The following is a 24,541-nucleotide window of genomic DNA, read 5'->3' on the forward strand; positions in this document are numbered from 1 at the left end:
CTAAGCTTATTTCTACCAGCTTAGGTTTAAAAACTTCCCCAAGGCACAAATTCTTCCTTGTCCTTGGATGGTATTGCTGTCACTACCAAGTGAGTTAGACAAAGATTCAGATTTTCCCCTAAAATATCTCCCAAAGCCCCTTCATCTCCTTTCCTGGGGAGGCTTGAGAATACTGTACCAACCAAATAGGTAACCAAGGTGAGCACAGACCAAACTGTTGGGTTTTTAGGACACTAAAAACCAATCAGGTTCTTAAAAGCAGAATTTTATTATAAAGAAAAAAGTAAATGCAGCACCTCTGTAAAATCAGGATGGAAGGTAATTTTACAGGGTAATAGGATTTAAAAGAGGATTTGCCCTCTAGGCAAAACTTTAAAGTTACAAAAAACAGGAATAAACCTCCCTCTTAGCATAGGGAAAATTCACAAGCTAAAACAAAAGATAATCTAATACATTTCCTTTATTTACTTTTTTTGTAATCTTAGATGCTTATTTCAGGTAGGGTTTTAGGAGAGGTTTTTTTTCCTGTCTGGTCCCTTTCGCACACAAAAGAGCACAAACAAAGCCTTCCTCCCCACCCACCCACATTTGAAAGTATCTTCTTTCCCTATTGGTCCTTCCGGTCAGGTGCCAACTAGGTTAATTGAACCGATAACCCCTTACAGGTACGTGATTCTGTACCAAGAGGGATTTAATATTACTGCATACATAAAGGTTTTTACCCTTCCCTTTATATTTGACAGCTGCCTATTGCGTTTAAAAAAAAAAAAAAAAGATTTTAGGTTGCATTTGCAAAAGGATGGAGAGTACAGACTTGTACTTTATGCAATTACAAGAAACCACAGAGATGTTTATACAAAAATAGTGGTACAGTGGGTTTACATACCAGAGATTGGAAAGAAAGTGAAGTATTAACAATGTCAACATAAAATGAAGCTTCTGAATCTGCCTATTGCAAGTTACTCCTTCAATTAGTATAGTTTTTCTCTACTTTTTAGTTATAGTAACAATGTTTAGCATATAGTTCCCTCAGATTTGTCTGTGTACAACAAATGACTGAGCAAGTCTAAAACCTCTAAATGTAGTCTCTCCCTTATTGTCTGTTTGTTTAAAAAATAAGTCAGTGGCAACATTATCTACCAATTTACTATGGAAGTGTTACATGTACCTGTATTGTTATGATTTTAGTGTTCATGGATAATAATCTTGTATCCAGGCATTGCTGCTGACCTGCAAGTTAAACAAAGAAAGGCTTTTTGTGCCAAAGATATTGTTAAAATGAAGTCCTGTAATAACAGCAAACTGTATGTCATGGTCATTGTGTAGTTTGCCTATTCTTGCAAGAGGAGTGATGTTCTGGAAAACATTCCAAGAAGAGCAGTGGGAGCAAAAACCTAACCTGAAACCGATTCAAGACTGAGCTTGTTATGTTTATGCAGGGGATGGTATGATGGCATATGGCCCATGTGTGACTGTTATTAGCAAATCTCTTCAGAGGCCAGAGATGGGACATGAGAAGGGAAAAGCTCTGAGTTACCAGAGAATTTTTTCCCAGGTATCTGGCTGGTGGGTCTTGCCCACATGCTCAGGGTCTAACAGACTGCTATATTTGGGGTTCGGAAGGAATTTCTTCCAGGTCAGGTTGGCAGAGACCCTGGGTTTTTCTTCCTTCCTCTGCAGTGTGCGGCACGGGTCACTTGCTTGTTTGAACTAAAGTAAATGGTGGATTCTCTGTAACTTTTAAGATTTAAAGCAAGATTTGAGGACTTTAATAACTCAGCCAGAGATTATAAGCCTATTACAGGAATGGGTGAAAGAGGTTCTGTGGCTTGTGATATGCAGGAGGTCAGACTAAATAATCATAATAGGCCCTTCAGGCCTTAAAATCTGAGTCTAAGATGTGGGAACCTAAACTGAAGCTGGAATAAGAGCTGCCTCAAGATGATCCCAAATGTGTAAAATCCTGCAGGAGTTTGCTGAGGAAATTTATGGCACAGGTGAAAAATCAAGAACAGACAAAGAATAGAGAGGAAATTGTCATGTGGTTGGTGGAAAGCTGCAGGGGGAAGATTGTCAAAAGTTATTAGAATTTTTTAGAATATACCATATAAATGAACGGGCTAATGAACGAGTATATAAGATGACCCCCCAAGATGGTTAGGTAAAAATAGCAAAAACTGTCTGGCCCTTTTGTAAGCCAACCCTGTATTTCAGGGGTTGGCAAACTTTGGCTCCTGGCCCATTAGGGTAAGCTGCTAGCGGGCCTGGACGTTTTGTTTTCCTGGAACATTCACAGGCACAGAGCCCCTCAGCTCCCATTGGCTGGGAATGGCAAACAGCGGACACTGGGAGCTGAGGGCTCCATGCCTGCAGATGCTCCAAGTAAACAAAATGTCCCAACCCGCCAGCGGCTTACCCTAATGGGACGGGAGCCAAAGTTTTCTGACCCCTGCTATATTTTAAAAGCTGGCATCACAAGAAACACTCAAAAGTTTTGCTAGAATTATCTTAATGTAATCTAATGAAAAACCTGTTACAACTACTGAATATGTATTCACCTTCAAAATTACAGTCAATATTTAAAATTAGTAAATGGATATTTAAAATAAGTAACTTTAGAACAATGAGACTTTAAAAAGTCTTAAAATCCTTCAAAGTCTGAATCAGTCTCTGATTCACCAACCAGTTCATTAAACTCTGCTTCAGTCACAGCTGTACCTGCATTGTCATCGTAGATGTTGGCAGTTTCATTGTCAAACTCAGATTCCTTCTCATCATCAGCCTCCGTTGTGTCATCATCAAATATGACATCTTCTGACTCGTCGAGTGAATTGCTGATACAGCATTTCCTAAATGATTTTTCTATCATTTCCGAGGGAATGGACACCCACGCATCCTTGACCTACTGGGCGACCAGATTCATTTCGGGCTTCATAAGATTCCTGCCTTTTGTCAACTTCACCATGCCTGAGCACGTCCATTCATACCACATTTTGCATAGCCTATATTTAAAGGGTTTTATTCTTCCAGACATCAAGCGGTTGTAGAACTGAAGTTAAGCCTCCAGGTATTACAGCCAAAGTAGTTTTCATATTTTTGGCCACATTTTTATAATTAGGTTGTTGGATGTCAACAAAATGGGTACACTGTCACTAGAATTCGAATTCGTCTGCATGCTCTGCAAATGTTGAAAGACGACAAATGCAAGTCAGTAAAGTCATCAGTTTGTTGCATCAGTGGATTGGTGTACTCGTTTCATGAACCGTCATGGTCCCTGTCTTCGTCAGTGCACAAAGATTTTTCATGTCCCAAACGAGCATAGCAGGTTTCTTACTCCACACTTTTTCCAGACATTCAATAATCCCACTTTCCTCCATCCATCCCTTTTCGTGTGCACGTACAATGACACCAGCAGGAAATTTCATGCTTTTAGGCAAGGTTTTTCTTTTAAAAATAACAGGAGGGAGCTCTGATCCATTTGCCAAACATGATAAAACCACTGTAAAATGGATTTTTTTTCATGGCCAGAGGTTTTAATTAAAACTTTTTTTGTCAACACTGGTTACTGTTCTGTTGCTTGGAAGATCGAATGTCATTGGTGTTTCGTCCATATTTCCTATTTGTGATGGTTCAAATGCATATTCTTTTTGATATTTTATAATAAACCTTTGGGAATGATTCAATTTTTTTTCCTCCCCTTCCAGCTCTCTCGGCAGCTTTTGTGCTATTTTTGTTCGCTGACAAAGACAGAGACCATGATGGGTCCTGAAACGAGTACACCAACCCACTGATGCGACAAACATTGATGGCTTTACTGACTTGCATTTGTCATCTTTTGACATTTGCAGAGCATGCAGATGAATTTCAGTTCTAGTGACAATGTACTCATTTTGTTGACATTCAATAACCCAATTACTGAGATCAGGAAATTAAGCGTATCTCATTGGACATTTTTTCTTGCTTCTTGGCATGTCTTTTGGTGTTTTATTTTCTCACCATTCTCTTACTTCTCATTGATACAGAATTCACGAGCACCGGTGCAATTATTGTTTGCTTCTGCATATTCAACAACTTTAAAGTTTGAACGCTGCATGATAAGCAGACCTAATCTCTCTGTTCATTTTAAATACTAGTATGAAAATTATTATTGTAGTTCTAGATTTTGTAGGACTTTACATAGGAATGTCACCTGCTTTATCACAGTCAAATTATTATTGTTCTCTGTTTATTTCAAAGCAGGCCTGTAGATTGACAAGTCTGTGGAGATAACAGCTATTTCAATTTTATTAGCGATTCCATCAATTCTGCATGTTATATTTTCATATTTGCTTGAGACTTATGAAGTCCATTGGTAGAAATGCATGAAGAGATCCCATTACACAGTAGTGGACTGACACCAGTGCTATAGTACTATCATTCATTGTATTTTTCTGATTGACTTGTGAATTTTGTGAAATGCATGGGTCAAATGTCATGGAGATCTGCAGCACTGCTCTTTTAGTATTCCTGTCAAGCTAATGTAGTCCACTAAACAAAGCCTTTGCAACTTTAAAAGGCTGCAATATTGACATCAATAAATGGGTTGGCAAACTTTGGCTTAGGCCAAAGGGTAAGCTGCTGGCGGGATGTTTTGTTTACTTGAAGCATCTGCAGGCACGGAGCCCCTCAATTCCCTGTGGTTTGCCATTCCCAGCCAATGGGAGTGGTAAACCATGGCAACAGGGAGCCGAGAGGCTCCATGCCTGCAGATGCTCCAGGTAAACAAAACGACAATGTATTAAATATTCAATTAAATGATTTCATAGAGTTTAAAACCATCAAATTTTGGTATAGACTCATTTATAAGTCAAAATCTATAGGATATTAACTTTCCATTTCAGGGAGAGGCATGATCTGAACACAGGGTAGGGACCTCTACCGAGTTCCGATCCTGGTTCTGTCTATGTCCATATTCTTATTTATATTACCTTAGTGCCTAAGGTCTCATTAGGCTAGACACTGTACAAATATATAGTAAGAGTCCCTACCCTGAAGAGCTTACAATTGAAAGACAAATCAGACGAAGGGTAGAATGGGAAACAAGAGGCACAGTGAGGTGAAATGGTGTGCCCAAGTAGCAAGTCAATGGCAGATTTAGGATTAGCTCCAAGGTCTTCTGCTTCCCAGTCCACTAATGCATCCACTGGACCATGCTACAACTTCAAGCAATGCATACAGAGCCAGGAAGCAGGTACTATCTGCTTTTCAGTGGGAAAAAAGAGAGATTTAGAGGTTGGCTTTGTGATTGTATAAGTCTCCCTGCCTCAATTTCCCACTCTGTAAAATGCAGCTAACAATATCTAGCTTATGGTTTTGTAAGTATTTTTCTTCTCTCGTAACAATGATACGGTACTTTCAGAAAAGTTGTCTCCTTTTAAATCAATTTTGCAGGTGTGCTTAAGAGATACAAATGAAATTTTGCCAAATTTTGAGAGAAATATTGCCACAAGAGTAGCTATTCTAACTAAAAAGTGATGCAGTGCAAACGTTGAAATCAAATGCATCTTAGATTTTTACAATATTTTCTCTCAAGTTATAGATTTTTACAGTCAGAAGGGGCCAATGCATACAGAGAATAGCTGGGAAAGGCACTACTTATAAAAAATGCTACAGAAAGACTAAAGCAGACAGCCATAATGACCAATTAGAGAGGGGATGGAGCTTTCAGCAGGAGTCAAGATGGAATGAAATTCCAGTGTTCCGAAAGTTCAGGAGGGATTCAGCACCTGCTCTGTAGTTTCATTCAACCCACTGGAAACAGGGCAGAACGAAAACTTCTGATCCAGCTCTAAACTTTCCCTAAGTACCTTGTTTGACGCAAAGAGACGGGCTGGAGGCCCACTACCCCAGGTAACAAAGCTGTCTCTAGACATACGAGGCTGGAAAATATTGTGTGACTAAGCCCTAGAGGTAACAAAGTCTGTTGTCCAGCACCGGTCAAATGCCTGTAGCTCTCCCTTGATGCAAGTCTTGCTCTGAACATTTTAAAATTCCAGTGTCAGACGGAGCCTAAAGGAGTCCTGCACCACGCGAGCCAAACGCAGGCCGGCTTTGGGAACAGCACGCTGAGGACATGAGCTTTGCCCAGCGGAGAGCCTGTGACACGATTCCCCGGCACACGGGCTCTGGCGTGCGCCAGGGTCCCGGCGAGCTGCCCGAGGTACTTCCCGCGAAGCCAGAGGGCGAGGCGCCACCAGCGCAGCTGCTGGGTAGGCCGGAGGGGGGCGCGCTTTCCCCGGCAGCGCCCCCTGGGCCTGGCTATAAGCGCTGGCCCGACGTGGGGCTCGAGCCAGCCCCGCCCCCGAACCGAGCGTCTACAGCCCCGGGCCTTGTAGCCCTGCCCCGCCTCCGGCGCTGACGGCGACATGCGCCCCGGTCCCGCCCCCCCGCGGGCACGCGTCAGCTTCCGGGGGAAAGGTAACGAGCCACCTCCCATCTCTCCCCGTTCACAAGATGGCGGCGGCGGCGGCGGGCGGCGCGGGGACGGCGGCGGCGCTGTGGACCGAGGTGAATCGGAGCGGCCAGAACGGAGACTTCGGCCGCGCGCTCAAGTCTCTCAACAAGCGTGAGTCCCGCGCCCGCAGCTCTTCCTCTCCCCCGCGCGGGGGGGAATGGGTCAGTCCGCGAGTCTCCGCCAGCCTGGGTGGGCCGGTCCGAGCCGCGCGCAGGGTGGCGCGGGGGGGTGCCCGCGGCACGTGCCTTGGGCCGGGTCGAGCCCCTCAGTCCCCCGTCCGTCGACCGGCGGATACCGGTTGTGGGGTGTCGGGACCTGCCCCCCGCCGGCCCCGCGCGCGGTGCTGGGCAGCGCTGCCCAGCCCAGGCCTGTCCTCCCCCCGGCCCGGTGCAGGGCTCCTTGCAGCTGGCTGGGCAGGCAGGTGCCATATGCCGACGTGTAACAGACACGCTGCGCTCCGGCTGTCTCCCGGGCAGTGCCTGCAGAGCACTTACCACGCTACACCGGCTCCAGTTTGATGGGCCTTTGCACACTGTGCCCCTTTCAGCAGGTCCATGGGTCTTATGGACCCCCCCCATTTCACCTCACTTATAAATTACTGGCTGACGGAGTCAGACACAAGGATGGAGACGTCACTGAAATATTGTGGACTTTCTCTTTACATTGTAGTTTGTACTGACTTTGTTGGTACTTTTTAGTTGCCTAGTTTTACAACAGGCTACATATTTAGTGCAGTTGATTTACTCCCCTCCCCCTAAAGATCTGCGAACCCCTCTGATTGCGAACAACTGGACTTGAACACCCACCTGCATTCCTAGGCCTCTGTTTGTTAAAAGACAGCACAATCATAACAAAGGCAGGGAGAGCCTGTTACCCTCCATACCTGGTGCTTGAGACCCTCCAGCCTGATATTTGACATGACTGAACAAAGAGTAAGAGAGCCTGTTTGCCCAATAACTTAGAAAATTTCAGCTATATACGCATGTATCACCATTAGCAGGGAAGTCGCCTAAGATGTGGCTCTGTGCTAGATAGTATAGTCTAGCTAAACAGTTTTCAAACTTTTTGAGCTGAGCCCCCCTTTTGAGTTAAAATTTTCAGTTGTGCTCCCCCCAGCCTTGACAAAAAAGGGTGAGGTGAAGGTGGCATGTCCTCTCCCAGTCACAGAATCACAGAATATCAGGGTTGGAAGGGACCTCAGAGGTCATCTAGTCCAACCCCCTGCTCAAAGCAGGACCAATCCCCAAATAAATCATCCCAGCCAGGCCTTTGTCAAGCCTGACCTTAAAAACCTCTGAGAAAGGAGATTCCATCACATCCCTAGGTAACCCATTCTAGTGCTTCACTATCTTCCTAGTGAAAAAGTTTTTCCTAATATCCAACCTAAACCTCCCCCACTGCAACTTGAGTCCATTACTCCTTGTTTTGTCATCACTGAGAACAGTGTAGATCCATCCTCTTTGGAACCTCCTTTCAGGTAGTTGAAAGCAGCTATCAAATCCCCCCTCATTCTTCTCTTCTGCACACTAAACAATTTCGGTTCCCTCAGCCTCTCCTCATAAGTCATGTGCTCTAGCCCCCTAATCATTTTTGTTGCCCTCCGCTGACTTTCCAATTTTTCCACATCCTTCTTGTAGTGTGGGGCCCAAAACTGGACACAGTACTCCAGATGAGGCCTCACCAATGTCGAATAGAGGGGAATGATCATGTCCCTTGATCTGCTGGCAATGCCCCTACTTATACAGCCCAAAATGCCGTTAGCCTTCTTGGCAACAAGGGCACACTATTGACTCATATCCAGCTTGTCGTCCACTGTAACCCCTAGGTTGTTTTCTGCAGAACTGCTTCCTAGCCATTCGGTCCCTAGTCTGTAACAGTGAATGGGATTCTTTCATCCTAAGTGCAGGACTCAGCACTTGTCCTTGTTGAACCTCATTATATTTCTTTTGGCCCAATCCTATAATTTGTCTAGGTCCCTCTGTATCCTATCTCTACCCTCCAGTGTATCTACCTCTCCTCCCAGTTTAGTGTCATCTGCAAACTTGCTGAGGGTGCAGTCCACGCCATCCTCCCGATCATTAATAAAGATGTTGAACAAAACCGGCCCCAGGACCAACCCTTGGGGCACTCTTCTTGATACCGACTGCCATCTAGACATGGAGCTGTTCATCGCTACCCATTGAGCCTGATGATCTAGCCAGCTTTCTATCCATCTTATAGTCTATTCATCCAGGCCATACTTCTTTAACTTGCCAGCAAGAATACTGTCAAAGATTGTATCAAAAGCTTTGCTATAGTTAAGGAATAACACATCCACTGCTTTCCCCTCATCCATAGACCCAGTTATCTCATTGAAGGCAATTAGGTTAGTCAGGCATTGCTTGCCCTTGGTGAATCCATGCTGACTGTTCCTCATCACTTTCCTCTCCTCTAAGTGCTTCAGAATTGATTCCTTGAGGACCTGCTCCGTGATTTTTCGAGGGACTGAGGTCAGACTGATTGGCCTGTAGTTCCCCGGATCCTCCTCCTTCCCTTTTTTAAAGATAGGCACTACATTAGCCTTTTTCCAGTCATCCGGGACCTCCCCTGATCGCCATGAGTTTTCATAGATAATGGCTAATATCTCTGCAATCACATCCGCCAACTCCTTTAGCACCCTGGGATGCAGCGCATCCGGTCCCATGGATTAGTGCCCATCAAGCTTTTCTAAATAGCCCAAAACCACTTCTTTCTCCACAGATGACTGATCACCTCCTCCCCATGCTGGGCTGTCCAGTGCAGCAGTCTGGGAGCTGACCTTGTTCGTGAAGACAGAGGCAAAAAAGCATTGAGTACATTAGCTTTTTCCACATCCTCTGTTGCCTCCCTCATTCAGTAAGGGGCCCACACTTGGTTTGACTTTCTTGTTGCTAACATAGCTGAAGAAACCCTTCTTGTTACTCTTAACATCTCTTGCTAAGCTGCAACTCCAAGTGTGATTTGGCCTTTCTGATTTCACTCCTGCATGCCTGAGCAATATTTTTATACTCCTCCCTGGTCATTTGTCCAATCTTCCCCTTCTTGTAAGCTTCTCTTTTGTGTTTAAGATCAGCAAGTATTTCACTGTTAAGCCAAGCTGGTCAACTGCCATAATACTATTCTTTCTACACATCGGGATGGTTTGTTCCTGCAACCTCAATAAGGATTCTTTAAAATACAGCCGTCTGAAGCCGAAGCTGCCTGGCGTCGCCATCCATCCACCCAAATGTTCCTCCAGGCCCCCCGCAGTTTGAAAACCATCTCAAGTGACTTTCATTACATCACATCTTACTGTATTGAGATCCTCTCTGTCTACAGATATTTGTGTTTGTCCTTGGCTCCCAGGATCCTGATTCTGCAATTGGGTCTGTGTAGGCAGAACTTCATCAATCTCAGTTAGGCATTGCATGTTCTTAGAAGCCTGCCTGCATGGATCTGATTTTAGGATCAGGGCCCCAGTGTCATATAGGTCCCGTGAGGATAATGCTGGTGGTCAGGCAGCTGGTTTTCTGTGACCACTGCTTTTCATGCTGACTTCTTTAGTTTTATTCTTTCGTAGTGCTCCCCTCATCTTTTCATTTATCCACTTGTTTGTAACTTTACACTTAGATTGTAAGGTCTTCCAGGCAGGGATTGTCTCTATTGTGTTTCTACAGTGCCCAGCACAATGGGGCCCTGGGTTATAGGCTCTACAGTAAAACAAATAATAAAGAAAAGCATCTACAGTACAGTAGCAAGTTGCAGACTATATTTTATTGAGTAGTAATATGTGAACAGTTCCATTGCTAAAATATGATGTGGCTTCATAAATCTATTGGTTTGCAATCAGGCTAACCTTGGTAAGAGAGAGGAAAAGAGGGAGAACTGATGGAAGGAGAAGCAAGAGATGAAGGATGCATATTTAAGCCCTAGTCCTGCATCAGAGGCTGTAGTTTGATTGTGTTTAGGATGTAGGTTGGTTAAGTTTAGCTATGTGGCCTAGATAAGATTCCCGAAGAGCCTGACGTTTTCTAGGTGTTAAATTCACCTTGTTCTGTCTCCATAAATGTATTAGAATTCAGATTCTTGTAAGTTTGGTAGGCGTTCCCATAAGCTTTGTCAAATCAGAGTTTGGGATTGTTGAGTGGCACCCAGGGAGCTTCAGCCCTGCGAGATTTCGTCTGGCAGAAGGAGCCTTGGTCTGTGTGCGCAGGTTTGGAGTTTGGACAATCAGGTTTGAAGGGTGTTATCATATGACTGTTAGACTACACCACTTTAGATACCAAAGCAAGAGTGGTATAGGGAAAGAGCATGTACTTTTCTCTTTCACATGTTTTGGGGAGAAGGAGTGGAACTGTTCCCCCCCCCCCCCCCCGTCAAACTGTCAACAATTAATGTTGTATGCCAAAAATACAAACTATGTTCTAAATTTTTCCCTGCTGTTTTTCCCCGATAGCAAATCTCTGAGTCCTGAAATTAATCCTCTTGTCAATCTGGACTTGCTCTGTTTTTTCGTCAGTGCGCTTGCCCTTTTGTTCCTGAGTAGGGATTGCAGAATTGATGATGCCCAGGTCTTGAGAACCTGCTAGTCAGGTTTTGACCTCTGGTCTGCAGGGTGACTGCGAGTGCAGTAACCCTCGTACTATCTAGCCCTCAGACACTTTCACACTTATCTGACATCAAGGCTTGGTCTGCGCTAAAAAAAATTCTACCAGTATAACTGGCAATTAATTGTATAATTTATGTATTTATTCTTACCTGTAATACTGGTATAAACCCTACTGTGGAGGCAGTTTTAGCAGTATAAAGGTATTTTATACTGGTATAGCCTTTGTTCCCTAAACCAGAATGAGCGATACCAGTATATGTACTTTTATACCACTATACTTGCATCCACTCCAGGGATTTTTGGCCACTTCTGTCTCACTGGGATTGTTAAAGCAGGTCAGCTTTCTAGTCTAGACAAGGTCTGAGACATTGTCTGGATTTTAATTTGACGGACTCAGTTTTTAATGGGAAGAAGGAATGGAGTTAGATATTGTGATAACTCTCTTTGCTTCCCCAAGTGTTGCAGATCAACAAGGATGATGTGACTGCCCTTCACTGCAAAGTGGTCTGTCTCATTCAGAATGGAAGCTTCAAGGAAGCCCTAAGTGTAATCCACACACACACCAAAGTGTTAACCAGGTGAGTGGTAGCCCTAGAGGCTCCTGCAAAGGAAAAAAGCACGAGCCCCAGGAAGCTGCTAGTCTAGGTAGGAGGGTGGTGCTGGTGGGCAATGGCTGTTGCTGAAGTTTTCAGTGCTTGACATGCTTAACTTTAGGCTTGGTCTACACTACACAGGTCGACGTAAGGGAGCTTACGTCAACCTAACTATGTCAGTGTACAAACCACAGCCTTGCTCCTGCCAATGTAAGTACCTTACTACTCCGACACAACTCCACAGCCATTAAAGGTGTAGGCTTTATAATGGTGTAGTTATGGCTACGTAGCATCTGTGTAGACACTGCATTCCTTATATCTGCTGTTGGCTGTCATTCAGTGGAGCTTTGAAATTGACAAGGAAGCTGGCTCCTGGCTCCCTTACTGGGCTGCTGGCAGGTCTCTGCTCTAAGCCGGGCTGCCACCTGAGCTCCCTGTTCCCCTCTGGGAGCCCTACTGGCCCCCAGGATCCCAGCTCCCCACTGGCAAACTGGCAGGTGACCGAATTCTGGGTGCAATCTACTTGCCAGAGGTGAGAAGCCTTGGGTGACTTCCCCCCACTCCTCACTGGGAGCATGGAGGCAAAAAGCCTTGGGGGGCAGCTGGGTTTCCATTGTGGAGCTGTGTGGAGAGCTGAAAGCCCAGCTGTTCTCCACACTGCCCCTCTCTAGTCAATGGAAGCACTCCTAGTGAGGATGTGCACCACTGACAGAAAGTAGTGTGAACATCAGCCACCGCAGTAATTATTGTGGTGTCTGTAAGTCAACCTAACACAGGTAAAGGTAAGATTGTAGTGTAGACATGCCCTTACTCTCATAAGCACTCCTGTTGAAGACAGTGGAGCTGTTCAGATGAATAAAGTTCAGAATGTGCGTAAGTGTTCCCAAGACTGTGGCCCATACCTCTCCTTGTCTCCATTTTTCCTTCTGTGAAATGACAGTGATAAATGTTACCTTCCTGCCTCACAGGGCTGTTTGCAGCCTAGTGTCTGTGCAGTTGCTTAAGATGAAAACTGCTATATAAGAACTCTCTGTTAGCAAAACTAATGTATATACTGTCAGAGTCACTTCCCTATGGGAAAGAAAGAAGTATGCATGGAGGGAAAGGCTGTAGAACTGATTATTGTTGTAATACCAGCGTAGACACTAAAAGTATGTTCTCATATTCCTTATTTATAACCACTAATGTGAATGTAAAGAAATTAATCTAGATTTTAGCCTTAATTCCTTGCCTCTTTGTACACTCATAGCTCAAATAACAAAGCAACTTTCATTCTGTTTGTGTAAAAAATACATAATATATATATGCACACACTTGTGAGGACTGGGAGAACCTAATGGGAAATTACCTGTGAGTGTGATAATAGTGGATCGCATGAGACACGTAGATAGCCTTATAGATATACTGGGATGGAGTTGGTGGTTGTGGTACATGTAGGTACCAAAGACATAGGGAAGCGAAGCCAAATGTAGGCTGCTAGGTAAGAGATTAAAATCCAGGGTCTCCATGGTAGCATCCTCTGAAATGCTTCTAGTTTCACATGCCAGGCCAAGCAAACAAGCAGAATTGCAAGGTCTCAATGTGCAGATGAGACAAAGGTGTAGGAAGGACGGGTTTAGGTTTATTAGAAGCTGGGGAACCTTTTGTGAAGGAGTGGCCTATACAGGAAGGATGGTCTCCACCTACACCAAAATGGAACCAGACTGCTAGCATATATAATTAAAAAAGGGTCGTAGAGGATTTTTTAAACTAAGGGCTAAGAGAAAACCAACAGGTACAGAGGAGCACACAGTTTGGGCAGAGTCATACCTTAGGAATGATGAAGGAGATATCTATAGCCTAGTAAAGAGGATAGGTAAGAAATTGGGAAAGTACAGGTAGGAACTAGTGAGAAACAGTCAAATTAAATAAATCCCATTTAAAAATAATACGTGAAGACAAAATGTATAAGTGCTTATATGCAAATGCAAGGAGTTTAAATACTAAGATCAGTGAGCTAGAATGCTTGTCAATAGATGAGGATATTTATATAACAGACATAATGGAAACTTGGTGTAATGACGACAATTGGACCAGGTAGCACCAAGGTACAAAATATATAGGAATGCAGAGTAGGTTGTGCTGGTGGATGGTGGCACTATATGTGGGGAAAAAAGTCTAGAGCCAAGTACAGCAAAAATCTTTTTTTTTTTCTTTTTTCAAATTTCTGTGAATAGAATCTCTGTGGATAGAAATTCCATGTTTGAATAAAAAGCGTCTAGCACAAGGTTGGGCAAACTTTTTGGCCCGAAGGCCACATCGGGGTTGCACAACTATATGGAGGGCTGGGTAGGGAAGGCTGTGCCACCCCAAACAGCCTGGCCTCCGCCCTATCCATCCCTTTCCACTTCCTGCCACCTGACTGCCCCCCGCAAAACCCCTTACCCATCCAACCCCCCTGCTCCTTGTGTGTCCCGACCCCTATTCACACCCCTGCCCCCTGATAGCCCCCCCAGGACTCCCACCCACTGCTCCTTGTCCCCTGGCCACCCCCTCCTGGGATCCCCCACCCCTAACTGCCCCCCGTGATCCAACCCCCTCCGCTTCCTGTCCCCTGACTGCCCTCCTGACCCCTATCTACATCCCCGTCCCCTGAGAGCCCCCACTCTGGGACTCTCACTCCTAACCCTCCCTGTTCCCCATCCTCTGACTGCCCCCCCCCCAGAACCTCTGTCCCCACTCCCTTACCCAACCTCACTGCCCCCTTACCAGCAGCAGGAGCTCGCATCCGCGACACCCAGCCAGAGCCAGTTGCGCTCCCCATGCTGCCTAGCGGGAGTGGCAGGCCAGAGCATGACCTGTGCGGCGGCATGGCTGCAGGGGAGGTGGGGATTGCAGGGGAGGGGCTGGGGACTAGGCTCCCCAGCCGGGGGCTCAGGAGCCGGGCAGGACAGTCCCGTGGGCTGGATGTGGCTTGCGGGCTGTAGTTTGCCCACGTCTGGTCTATCAGTAGGAATATACTTCTGACCACCTGAAAGTGATCGTGAAATGCTGAGAAAGTCAGAGAGACTTCAAAAGCAGAAGGCGCAATAATGATAAAGGGTGATTTCAACTATCCTCATATTGACAGAGTAAATATTACCTCATGATGCAGAGACATAATTTCTGGACTCCATAAACAGCTGCTTCTTGGAGCAGCTAGTCCTGGAACCCAGAAACACAGTGTCAGTTCTTGATTTAGTCCTACGGTGAGCACATCAGAGCTGTTCTTTTTGGGCAACAAATCTGAAGTTCTGTCCTGCAGTCATGTGTCAGTAGAAGAAGTTTTAGAACAAATTGATAAATTAAATGATAATAAGTCACCAAGACCAGATGGTATTCATTCAAGAGTTCTGAAGGAACTCAAATGTGAAATTGCAGAACTGTTAATTGTAGTATATAATTTATTGCTGAAACAAACCTCTGTATGAGATGATTGGATGGTAGCTAATGTAACACTGATTTGACAGGTTCCCTTACCAAAGGCTCTTAAGCAAAGTAAGCAGTCATGGGATAAGAGGAAGGTTGTCCTCATGGATTAGTAACTGGTTAAAAGATAAGAAACAAAGGGTAGGACTAAATGATTAGTCTTCACTATGAAGAGGGACGAACAGCAGGGTTCTCCAAGGAACTGTACTGGGACATGTGCTGTTCAATATATTCATTAATGAGCTGGAAAAAAGTGTGAACAGTGAGGTGGCAAAGTTTGCGGATGATACAAAATGATTCAAAATAGTTAAATCCCAAGAAGACTGTGAAGAATTACAAAGGGATCTCACAAAACTGGGTGACTGGGCAACAAAATGGCAGATGAAATTCATTGATAAGTGCAAATAATGCACATTAGAAAAAATAATCCCAAGAACACACGAGTGGATCTAAATTAACTGTTCCCACTCAAAAGAGAGCTCTTGTAATCAACAGTGGTGAAAAAGACTAGCAGTATATTAGGAATTATTATAAAAGGGATAGAAAATAAGACACAAAATATCATAATGCCACTGTATAAATCTATGGTGCTCCCACACCTTGAATACTATGTTCAGTTTTGGGTGGCCCATCTCAAAAAGGATATAGTGGAACTGGAAAAGGTTCAAAGAAAGGCAACAAAGATGATCCAGGATATGGAACAGCTTCCATATAAGGAGAGGCTAAAAAGATTAGGGCTGTTCATCTTAGAAAAGAGATGACCAAGTGAGGATATCCTAGTAATGTATAAAATCATGAATGGTGTGGAAAAAGTGAATAGAGAAGTGTCATTTACCATTATCCACAATATAAAAACCAGGGAGTCGCCCAATGAAATTAATAAGCAGCAGGCTGAAAACAAACAAAAGGAAATACTTCTTCACACAGCGCACAACTAACCTGTGGAACTCATAGCAATGGGTTGCTATGATGGCCAAAAGTATAACTGGATTCAAAAATAGAGAAGTTCATGGAGGGTGGGTTTATCAGTGGCCATTAGCCAAAATGGGTAGGGATGCAGCCCCATCCTCAGGGTGACCCTGAACTTCTGACTGCCAGAAGCCAGGAGTAGCGGTCAGAGGGTTATAGATGGCAAGGCCGCTGGGGATGATGTTTTGTTTCTTGCATTTGCTCAGGAAATAGATGTTGCTATTAAGTTTTGCTTCCTTGTTCTTCATGTTGAGGTGTTTCTGTTTCAGGCGGCTAACTTCAATATCTTCCAGTGTTGTATGTAGTGTCATACAACACAGTTATAGCTGTGTCAGTTCCAGGATATTGAACATCTAATATCCTGGGACTGACACTGCTACGACGACACTGCATAGAAGTCAGGAGTGGAAGACAGGTGTATTTCTCCCAATTTCCCTGTTCTGTATGCTCCTGTTGAAGCTCTGATCACTGTTAGAGACAGGATATGATCTAGATGGACCATGGGTCTGACCCAGTATGGCTGTTTTTATGAAACTGAAGCTTTTTGCTCAACCACTGAATTGTGTTTTCTCCAGAGCAAAGAAAGTTCTTTATCACAATTGATATGTCCGTTCTGATTAATTCATTGGGGCTATCGTGACCAGGATCATGTTTTAATCTTTTTGTTACTATTCCATCCTTGTATCTCCCCCCCCCTCCCCCCGAAATGTTTAGAGTGCAGAAAACATTTAAATAAAAATGAACATGGACAAACCTCTCTCACAGCATCTGTGCTAAAGTCACAGGAAGTTGTTAGTCCCTTCTTTTTGTTTTCACTCAACCTGATCAGTAATTTTCTGGGGAAATTTATACTGGACTCCTTTTAAATAAAAACTACCCGGTCAGTGTATATTAAGGCTTGCTGGTGTCAACAGTGCCCTTTTAGGTCTGATTCAACCTAACAGTTTTGCCATAGGTTCTCCCTTGTAATTGTGATGTTTCTCGACAGCTTTCATTGCTTAGCATCAGATTTGGAGTTTATAGTTTAGGAGAGATTGTGTCATCACGTTTGCTCTGTCTGCAAGAACTGAATATCTGTATCTTTGGGTTGTAGTGATACACCTTTCTGCATGCAGCAGCGACCAATCCTCTTTTCCTTCATTGATTATTCAGTGAATCTTTTCATTTTTCTACCTTAGAAAAGTATGCTATACAAAAAATAAACAGGCAGTCTGCACATCCTGGAGATTTTGATGCCATGAAGTGGTGATCTAGGGTACTGAGGAGTCTGAATTGGTTTAGCTAATTTAGATTCTTCTTTGGGGTAGGGCTTTTCTGTTCCCCTCCTTTCTGTTTTAGGTACTGTCACTGCTCAATAGAGAAATAATTAAATAGCCTGGTGCCAGCACATGCTGTTCTGCCTCTAACAACATGGTAGTCTTATAAGAGTAATTATGGATGCTTAAATAAGGGTTCATGGCTCTCTTGGGAGGCAAATGTTGTTGAATGAGTGCTGTGGTGATGCACCTGCCATCAGTCTCTGCCTTGTTTTCGCAGTGACTCTATCACCTTTGAGAAGGCGTACTGTGAATACAGGTTGAACAGAATTGAAAATGCCCTGAAGACCATTCAGAGTGCCAGCCAGCAGACAGACAAACTGAAGGAGCTTCATGGACAAGTGGTAATTACTGTTTTGGAAGCTCGGTGTCTATCATTCAAGAGCCCTCTGCTTTGTGAGGGTGGAAAAAAATCAGAAAGAAACTTTTCTCCCCCTCAGCTATGACTTAATGAACTGTTATGTTCTGAGTGAACACCCTGATGAAATCAGTGACAAAACTCCCACTGACTTCACTGGGGCCTAGGATTTCACCCTCTCTTCTAGTTAGCCGGGGTATCCCAAACTGTCAGTGTGGGCAGATAGCGCCATCCTTTCACTTGTTGACTCATTAATCTTCCCCCACTTCCATCCATTTCAGCTTCTAATGAATCACATTCCTCTGTTCTGGAAAGTGGGGAATTTGCTGGAAGCCACTGAACCAAAATGTGCCTGTGCAGCCGTACGTTTGGCCACCTTGCTTCTCCTCAGGGCTAGAATGAAGTGATTTGCTTGATTTCCATCAGCCAGGGAAGTGGGCAGTCCTGAGGAGAGTGCTTTACTTTCTGCTCTGTGAGCCAGGTCAGCTCTTGGTTTAGGATCTAGTTCTGCACATGCTTCATGCATATAGCTCTGTGACATCAGGAGCAGCTGTGTGTGAAATGACACAAGGATGGGCTTCCTTGGAGCATCAGGATTGAAAAGAGGAAGAGAAAAGGCTTTTCCTCCTCCTTTTGTTTCCACAGTTGATCAGAATGATCCCAAGATATGGAAGAAACAGTTGTTTGCTGTAAACAATGCTTGAAAGGTGGTCATTTAATTTGCTCCCTGGAGAGGTGCTAAAGACAGCCATGAAGAGGCTGGCAGAGACCATAATCAACTCTGTTTTCCCAAGTAAATTCTGCATTAGACTTTACAGCACTTGTTCAGCTGTCTCTAGTTGTGGATGCCAATGTGCAGGGCAATGTCTCTTTTTCAGTTGTATAGGTTGGAGCGCTATGACGAATGCTTAGCCGTGTATCGGGATCTCATCCGGAACTCCCAAGATGACTATGAAGAAGAAAGGAAAACCAACCTTTCTGCAGTGGTTGCAGCACAGAGCACATGGGAGAAAGTGGAGCCAGTGAGTGTGTGTGTGCATGTGTACACACATGGGAGAGATTGTTCCCCCTTCCACCCTGCCAATTTTCGGTCTGCTTAAACAGCCTGGACAGCTCCCCTGAGGTCTAATCTGATTCTCCAGTTCCTAAGAACAGGACTGCTCTACAGCTAGGAGTTGGATAGCTCCATTGCAGATTCCCCTTTGGCTTTGTCCCGCAGCGTAAGGGAAAGACCACTCATGTCGTGGCTTTTTAGACAGCATATGTCCTCTCAAGATCACCACCATGTGTGGATTTCATAATGAATCTTCTGTTGTATATTAATCTAAGTTGGCATGTTTGCCAAAAGCTATGATTTGTGTCTGTAGTAATCCTATAAAAGTGGCTTTAAACAAATGTGTTTAAATTCTGATCCAAAATTAGGCTATATTTAATTTGTCTTTCAAGCATTTAACCCAATCATTTCACTCCATGTCAGGAAGATCTGGGCCTCCAAGAAGCTACCTATGAGCTGTGTTACAATGCTGCATGTGCATTGATTGGGCAAGGCAGGCTGAATGAGGCAATGGAAAACCTACAGAAAGCAGAAGGTAAAAACATGGGGAGGGGGCAGTGTTATAGATCTCTCTGTCACTCATTCTTTGTAAACACATTTAGAGAGAGAACAAGAATTTGATTCTGGAATGAAAGTGGGATTGGACAACTGTAGGGTTCTTCTATTACAGTTTCCATAGTGTGTTTGCCAAGAATGGTTGGGACTTGGTAGCACTTAACATTCCTTGAATAACTTTTATTATATCAGTAACTTTTAGTTATTGTAGATCAAACTGTTTTCTTATCTGCAATTCCCATGTGGTACATAGCTTTTCAATCTGTAGCTTTCCGCTTGCTTTCCAGATATGTATAGTTTATCGTTTTGCCATCATTTTACAGTAGCAAGCTGTATATAACATCTCGGTCTTCCCTCCCAACTGGTATTTAATTCCTGAGTGCAATTTGGTATGTGCTTATAATTTTGACAGTGCAATCTCTTCACATTGGCAGAAGTTTTAAAAGTCCTAGATAGTCGTTTTATAAGTACACTGAAGACTGTAGAGTGCAGTAATGTTCTGAGTTGGGGATTGCCCTGTCAAGTGTACGTACTAACTTTCATTTTTCACATTCAGAAAGACCGGTTTTATTATTGTTATATTTCAGTCTGTCCAATAGTATGTGTAGGAAGGAGAATAAACGTTTAAAGTACAAGTCGAAAGTAGCGAAGAGGAACCAAGTTACAGGCCTTAGGTTTGACGTCAACAGCTGCAAAACTGAAAAGCTTTGAACTCCCTTATTTAGTCAGCTTAATAAGAGACCATATGTTATAGGTGCAGCCAGCAATACCATCAATACTTTAAGCTACCCAGCACTTGTCATTGTAAGGCCCTGTTTTCAGTTGCTTATAACTTTGCCAGACTACAGTCATTCAGAAGTTTTCCAGGCCAAGTGTTTGCCTCAGGTCTGGCATTTTTGGAAAACCTCTGTATCAACAGTTCAGCCATTTGCAAGAAGGAGTGTTAGAAACAATACCTTCTTCTCTGAGTGACTGCTCATATCAATTCCAGTTAGGTATGTGCGCGCGCCGCATGCACGGAAGTCGGAAACTTTTTCCCTAGCAGCTACCCGTCAGGCCGGCTGGGGAGTCCCCTGGAGTGGCGCCGATATGGCATTCTATATAAAACTCTGCCGGCCCGACCCCCTTTCAGTTCCTTCTTACAGCCTGTAGGTTGTTGGAACAGTGGTCTCTTGGTTTCTCAAGTGCTCCACTAATCCCTAGCTTATCTTAATTGTTGTTAGTTAATTGTTAATAGTTAGTGTTAAGTGTAGCTTAGTAGTTGAGGGCAGTTTAGCACTAATCAACTGCCCTGCAGGGTGACCCCCACGACTCCTGCCTTAGGTGTCTGGGGGAGGGCCATCAGGCTGACAAGTGTAAAATCTGTAAGGCTTTCAAGCCACGGGCAAGAAAAGAGGGAAATTCGACTCAAGCAACTCCTTGTGGAGTCTGCATTGCGGCATCTCAAGATGTGGGCCCGAGCACCTCGGTGCGCAGTGCTTCCACAGTGGTGCTGATTATGGTGCCGCAGAAGATCCCGTGCCCACCTTGGGACCGATGATCTCCCGGGCCCCAGAAACGCCCACCTTGGCACTGTTCCCATTCCCCGGTTGCTGGAAAGAAGCAAGCCCTGGGAGGACCCTTCGTTAGGGTCGAGGCAGTTGTTCCAGCCCTGACCGAGCAATATACCAGCCTAGCACAGAGTGTCGTTCAAGTGGAGGAGATTACATTGCCTTCCACTCTGGATACCTTTGAGGCCGCTAGAGGGCTCATTGAAATGACAGCCCTGGTACCCCCAGCCCAAGTTCCGGTACCATCCAAGGGCAAGCCGGCGATGTTCAGACTGTCAGTCCCTAGACCAGCATCTCCATGGTGCTTGGAGTCCCGGCATGATTCTGAGTCTGACTCATGTCACCATTTGGACTCTCGGCACTGGTCTTGCAGCCCCAGTCCTCGGAGCTGTTCCCACCCAAGGTCGCAGTCGACTCTGGAATGTGGTCCCACTCAAGGTCCTGGTCTCACTCAGCGACCTCTCGGCACTGTTCGGACCGTCGCCGCACGGAACATCAATCCCCGTCGGTTGTCGCCATGGCACCAGTCCACGGCCCACTACCGCTCTTCCTCGCGGCACCGCTTTTCATCGCAGCACTGCTCTTGATGCTGATCAGCCTCCTGGTGCCGATCACCACATGACCCTTGGCTACCAAGGGGCTCGGTGCCCCCTTTACTCCACTCACACATCGCTCCTCCTTGGCCATAGTGGTCCCAATCCCCTTGTGACAGGTCGGGGAGAGCTTCATGGCTTCGGACATTCCCCAGTTGGGCCTGGGAAGCTTCGGACAAGACCCCCCAGTGCCCAATTGGCAGCCTCAGTGGCAGTTCTGGACCCCCTGGGCATATCGGGGCCAAGATGCCCCCCGGGGGCCTGGACATTGTCACGCTCGGACACCTGTCCTCCCGAGGCAACCCTCAGCCGCCCTCCTCCAGACTCAGACCAACCTGTGGAGTCAGCACCCATGGTATGGGCTACCCCGGGGGCCCAAGAGGAGATAGCTGCGGCTGACCAAGAGGCTGTCTCCGCCCTGGCTCTCCCAGTGGAGTCATCTTCGTCGTCCTCTGATGAGACCATGGCTGGCATGTCTGTCTGGTCCACCTCCAATGGACTTTGGGGTCCTCCATAAACTGCTTTGGCACGTGGCCCTTAATATGAACCTCCAAGTTGAGGAGGTTGTGGAGGAGGAGGACCCTATGGTGGACATTTTAGGCCCTGGAGGACCTTCCAGGGTGGCCTTCCCCATGAACGAGACTATTCAAAGTCATGCCAAGTCTCTCTGGCAAGCCCCTGCCAAGTCTCTCTGGCAAGCCCCTGCCTCTGTTCCTCCCACAGCCAAGGGGGTAGAAAGGAAATACTTTGTTCACACCAGGGGTTATGAGTACCTTTTCACTCACCCCACCCCATGCTTGCTTGTGGTGGATGTGATAAACACCAGAGAAAGGCAAGGCCCGCAAGGGCCTGTGCCCAAATCAAAGGGGGAGGGATAGTTCAGTGTTTGCAGCATTGGCCTGCTAAACCCAGGGTTGTGAGTTCAATCCTTGAGGGGGCCATTTAGGGATCTGGGGCAAAAATCTGTCTGGGGATTGGTCCTGCTTTGAGCAGGGGTTGGACTAGATAATCTCAAGATCCCTTCCAACCCTGATATTTTATGACTCTACAAGGATGCTAAACACCTGGACCTTTTTGTGAGAGAGGTTTATTCTGCTAGAGAATCTCTCGCTTAGGATCGCTAACCAGTTGGCGATCCTCAATAGATACAACTTTAACTCTTCGGTCCTTACATTCCAAGATCATCTCCCAGGGGAGGCCCGTACAGAACTCAGGGCCATTGGACCTCCTGCCAGGGTTCCATCGATGCTGCGGACGCGGCTGCGCGCACTCTGGCTTCTGGCATTGCCATGCAACGCAATGCCTGGCTGCAATCCTCGGCTCTCCCGCCGGAGGTCCAAAGCACCATCCAAGATCTTCCCTTTGATGGTCAGTGCTTGTTTGTGAAGCAAATCGATTCCCGCTTGCATACCTTAAAGGACACAAGAAACACTATCAAATCTTTAGGTATGCATACCCCAGCTAACCAATGAAAGCCATTTAAACCCCAGACCACCCAGCAGCGCACCTTCCCGCCTAGACTGAGGCAGGACTTTCCTCGTCGGAGAAACAGATACTCCCGATATAGACCATCTCGCCCCTCCCTCACCGGACAGGGTCAAGGACAGTCTAAGCCTCCCCTGGGTCCTAAGCGCCTGTTTTGAAGGTGTGCCTGAGGACGGACTACCAGCTCTCACCCCGTTTCTGAACCGTCTATCCCATTTCTACCATGCCTGGTCCCATATTACCTCAGACCATTGGGTCCTCCGCATGGTATAGATGGGATATTCTATCCATTTCCGCTCCATCCCACCCTCCTTCCCCGTCCCTCTTCAGGGACCCTTCTCATGAGCAACTCCTTGTTCAGGAGCCATGGACGAAGTGCCTCAGGAGGTCAGGTGCAAGGGTTTCTACTCCCGTTATTTCCTTGTCACCAAAGCACAGGGAGGCCTACAGCCAATTCTGGACCTCAGGAAGCTCAACAAGCACATCATCAACCTGAAGTTTCGTATGGTCTCGTTAGCCACTATCATTCCCTTGCTGAATCCGGTAGACTGGTATGCCGCCCTTGATGTGAAAGACACGTACTTTCACATTTCGATTATTCCGCCTCACAGATGTTTCCTCCACTTCATGGTGAGCAATGCGCAATATCAGTTCGTGGCCCTTCCGTTCAGCCTGTGCACAGCCTCTTGTATCTTTACCAAGTGCATGGCGGTTGTGGCAGCCTTCCTTCGCCGTCACCGCATGCACGTTTTCCCATGGCTTATACGGGGTCGGTCTCATCAACATGTCCAGTCTCAGATACAATTGGCCACGGACACGTTCACTCACCTGGGCTTCATGCTGAACGTCAGCAAATCTGTCCTCTCCCATACTCAAACAATAGCGTTTGTAGATGCACACCAGGCGAGAGTTTTTCTTCCGGAGGCACGGCACTTGGCTATGGCAAGCATAATTACTAGCCTCTGCAAATTTCCCATCACCACAGCAAGACAGTGCCTCAGGTTGCTGGGTCACATGGCATCCTGTACCTATGTGGTACAACACAACAGGGTGAGGCTCAGGCCTCTACAGACATGGTTGGCGTCTGCCTACCGGCCGGGATGCAACAGCCTGGAAATGGTCCTCACAGTCCCGAAGCGCACGCTCGGCTCCCTCCGATGGTGGCTGGATCCTCAGGTGGTGGGTGCCAGGGTCCCGTTCCATCCCCCTCAACCCACCTTGACCCTAGTCACAGACACGTCTGCCCTGGGATGGGGAGCCCACCTTGAGAGCCTGACAATGCAGGGCTTATAGCACGAAAGCAAGCTGTTGTTGCACATCAGTATCAAAGAGCTCAGGGCGATTCGCCTTACGTGCCAAGCCTTCCTTCCTCACTTACATGGGCCCTGCGTAGCAGTCCTAACGGACAACACCATGGCCATGTTCTACCTGAACAAGCAAGGTGGAGCCCGGTCATCGCCGCTCTGCCAAGAAGTCCTCCTTCTGTGGGACTTCTGCTTAGCCCACTCCACGCTTCAGGCCT

At 45.9% G+C, this 24,541-nt stretch overlaps 1 protein-coding gene across 1 annotated transcript in view; it reads left to right on the plus strand.

Annotated features, from left to right (window-relative positions):
• The first annotated feature begins 6,453 nt into the window (after window positions 1-6,453).
• The window catches only part of SRP72 (signal recognition particle 72), a 42,396-nt gene continuing 24,308 nt past the window's right edge, over window positions 6,454-24,541 (plus strand). Inside the window, exons 1-5 of the mRNA XM_032782990.2 lie at window positions 6,454-6,604; window positions 11,557-11,677; window positions 17,645-17,768; window positions 18,661-18,804; window positions 19,260-19,371. Coding sequence (XP_032638881.1) covers window positions 6,493-6,604; window positions 11,557-11,677; window positions 17,645-17,768; window positions 18,661-18,804; window positions 19,260-19,371 — 613 coding nt within the window. The 5' untranslated portion in view covers window positions 6,454-6,492. The remainder of the gene's footprint in view (window positions 6,605-11,556; window positions 11,678-17,644; window positions 17,769-18,660; window positions 18,805-19,259; window positions 19,372-24,541) is intronic.

The sequence above is a fragment of the Chelonoidis abingdonii genome, chromosome 5, assembly GCF_003597395.2.
Source record: "Chelonoidis abingdonii isolate Lonesome George chromosome 5, CheloAbing_2.0, whole genome shotgun sequence".
NCBI lineage: Eukaryota > Metazoa > Chordata > Testudines > Testudinidae > Chelonoidis > Chelonoidis abingdonii.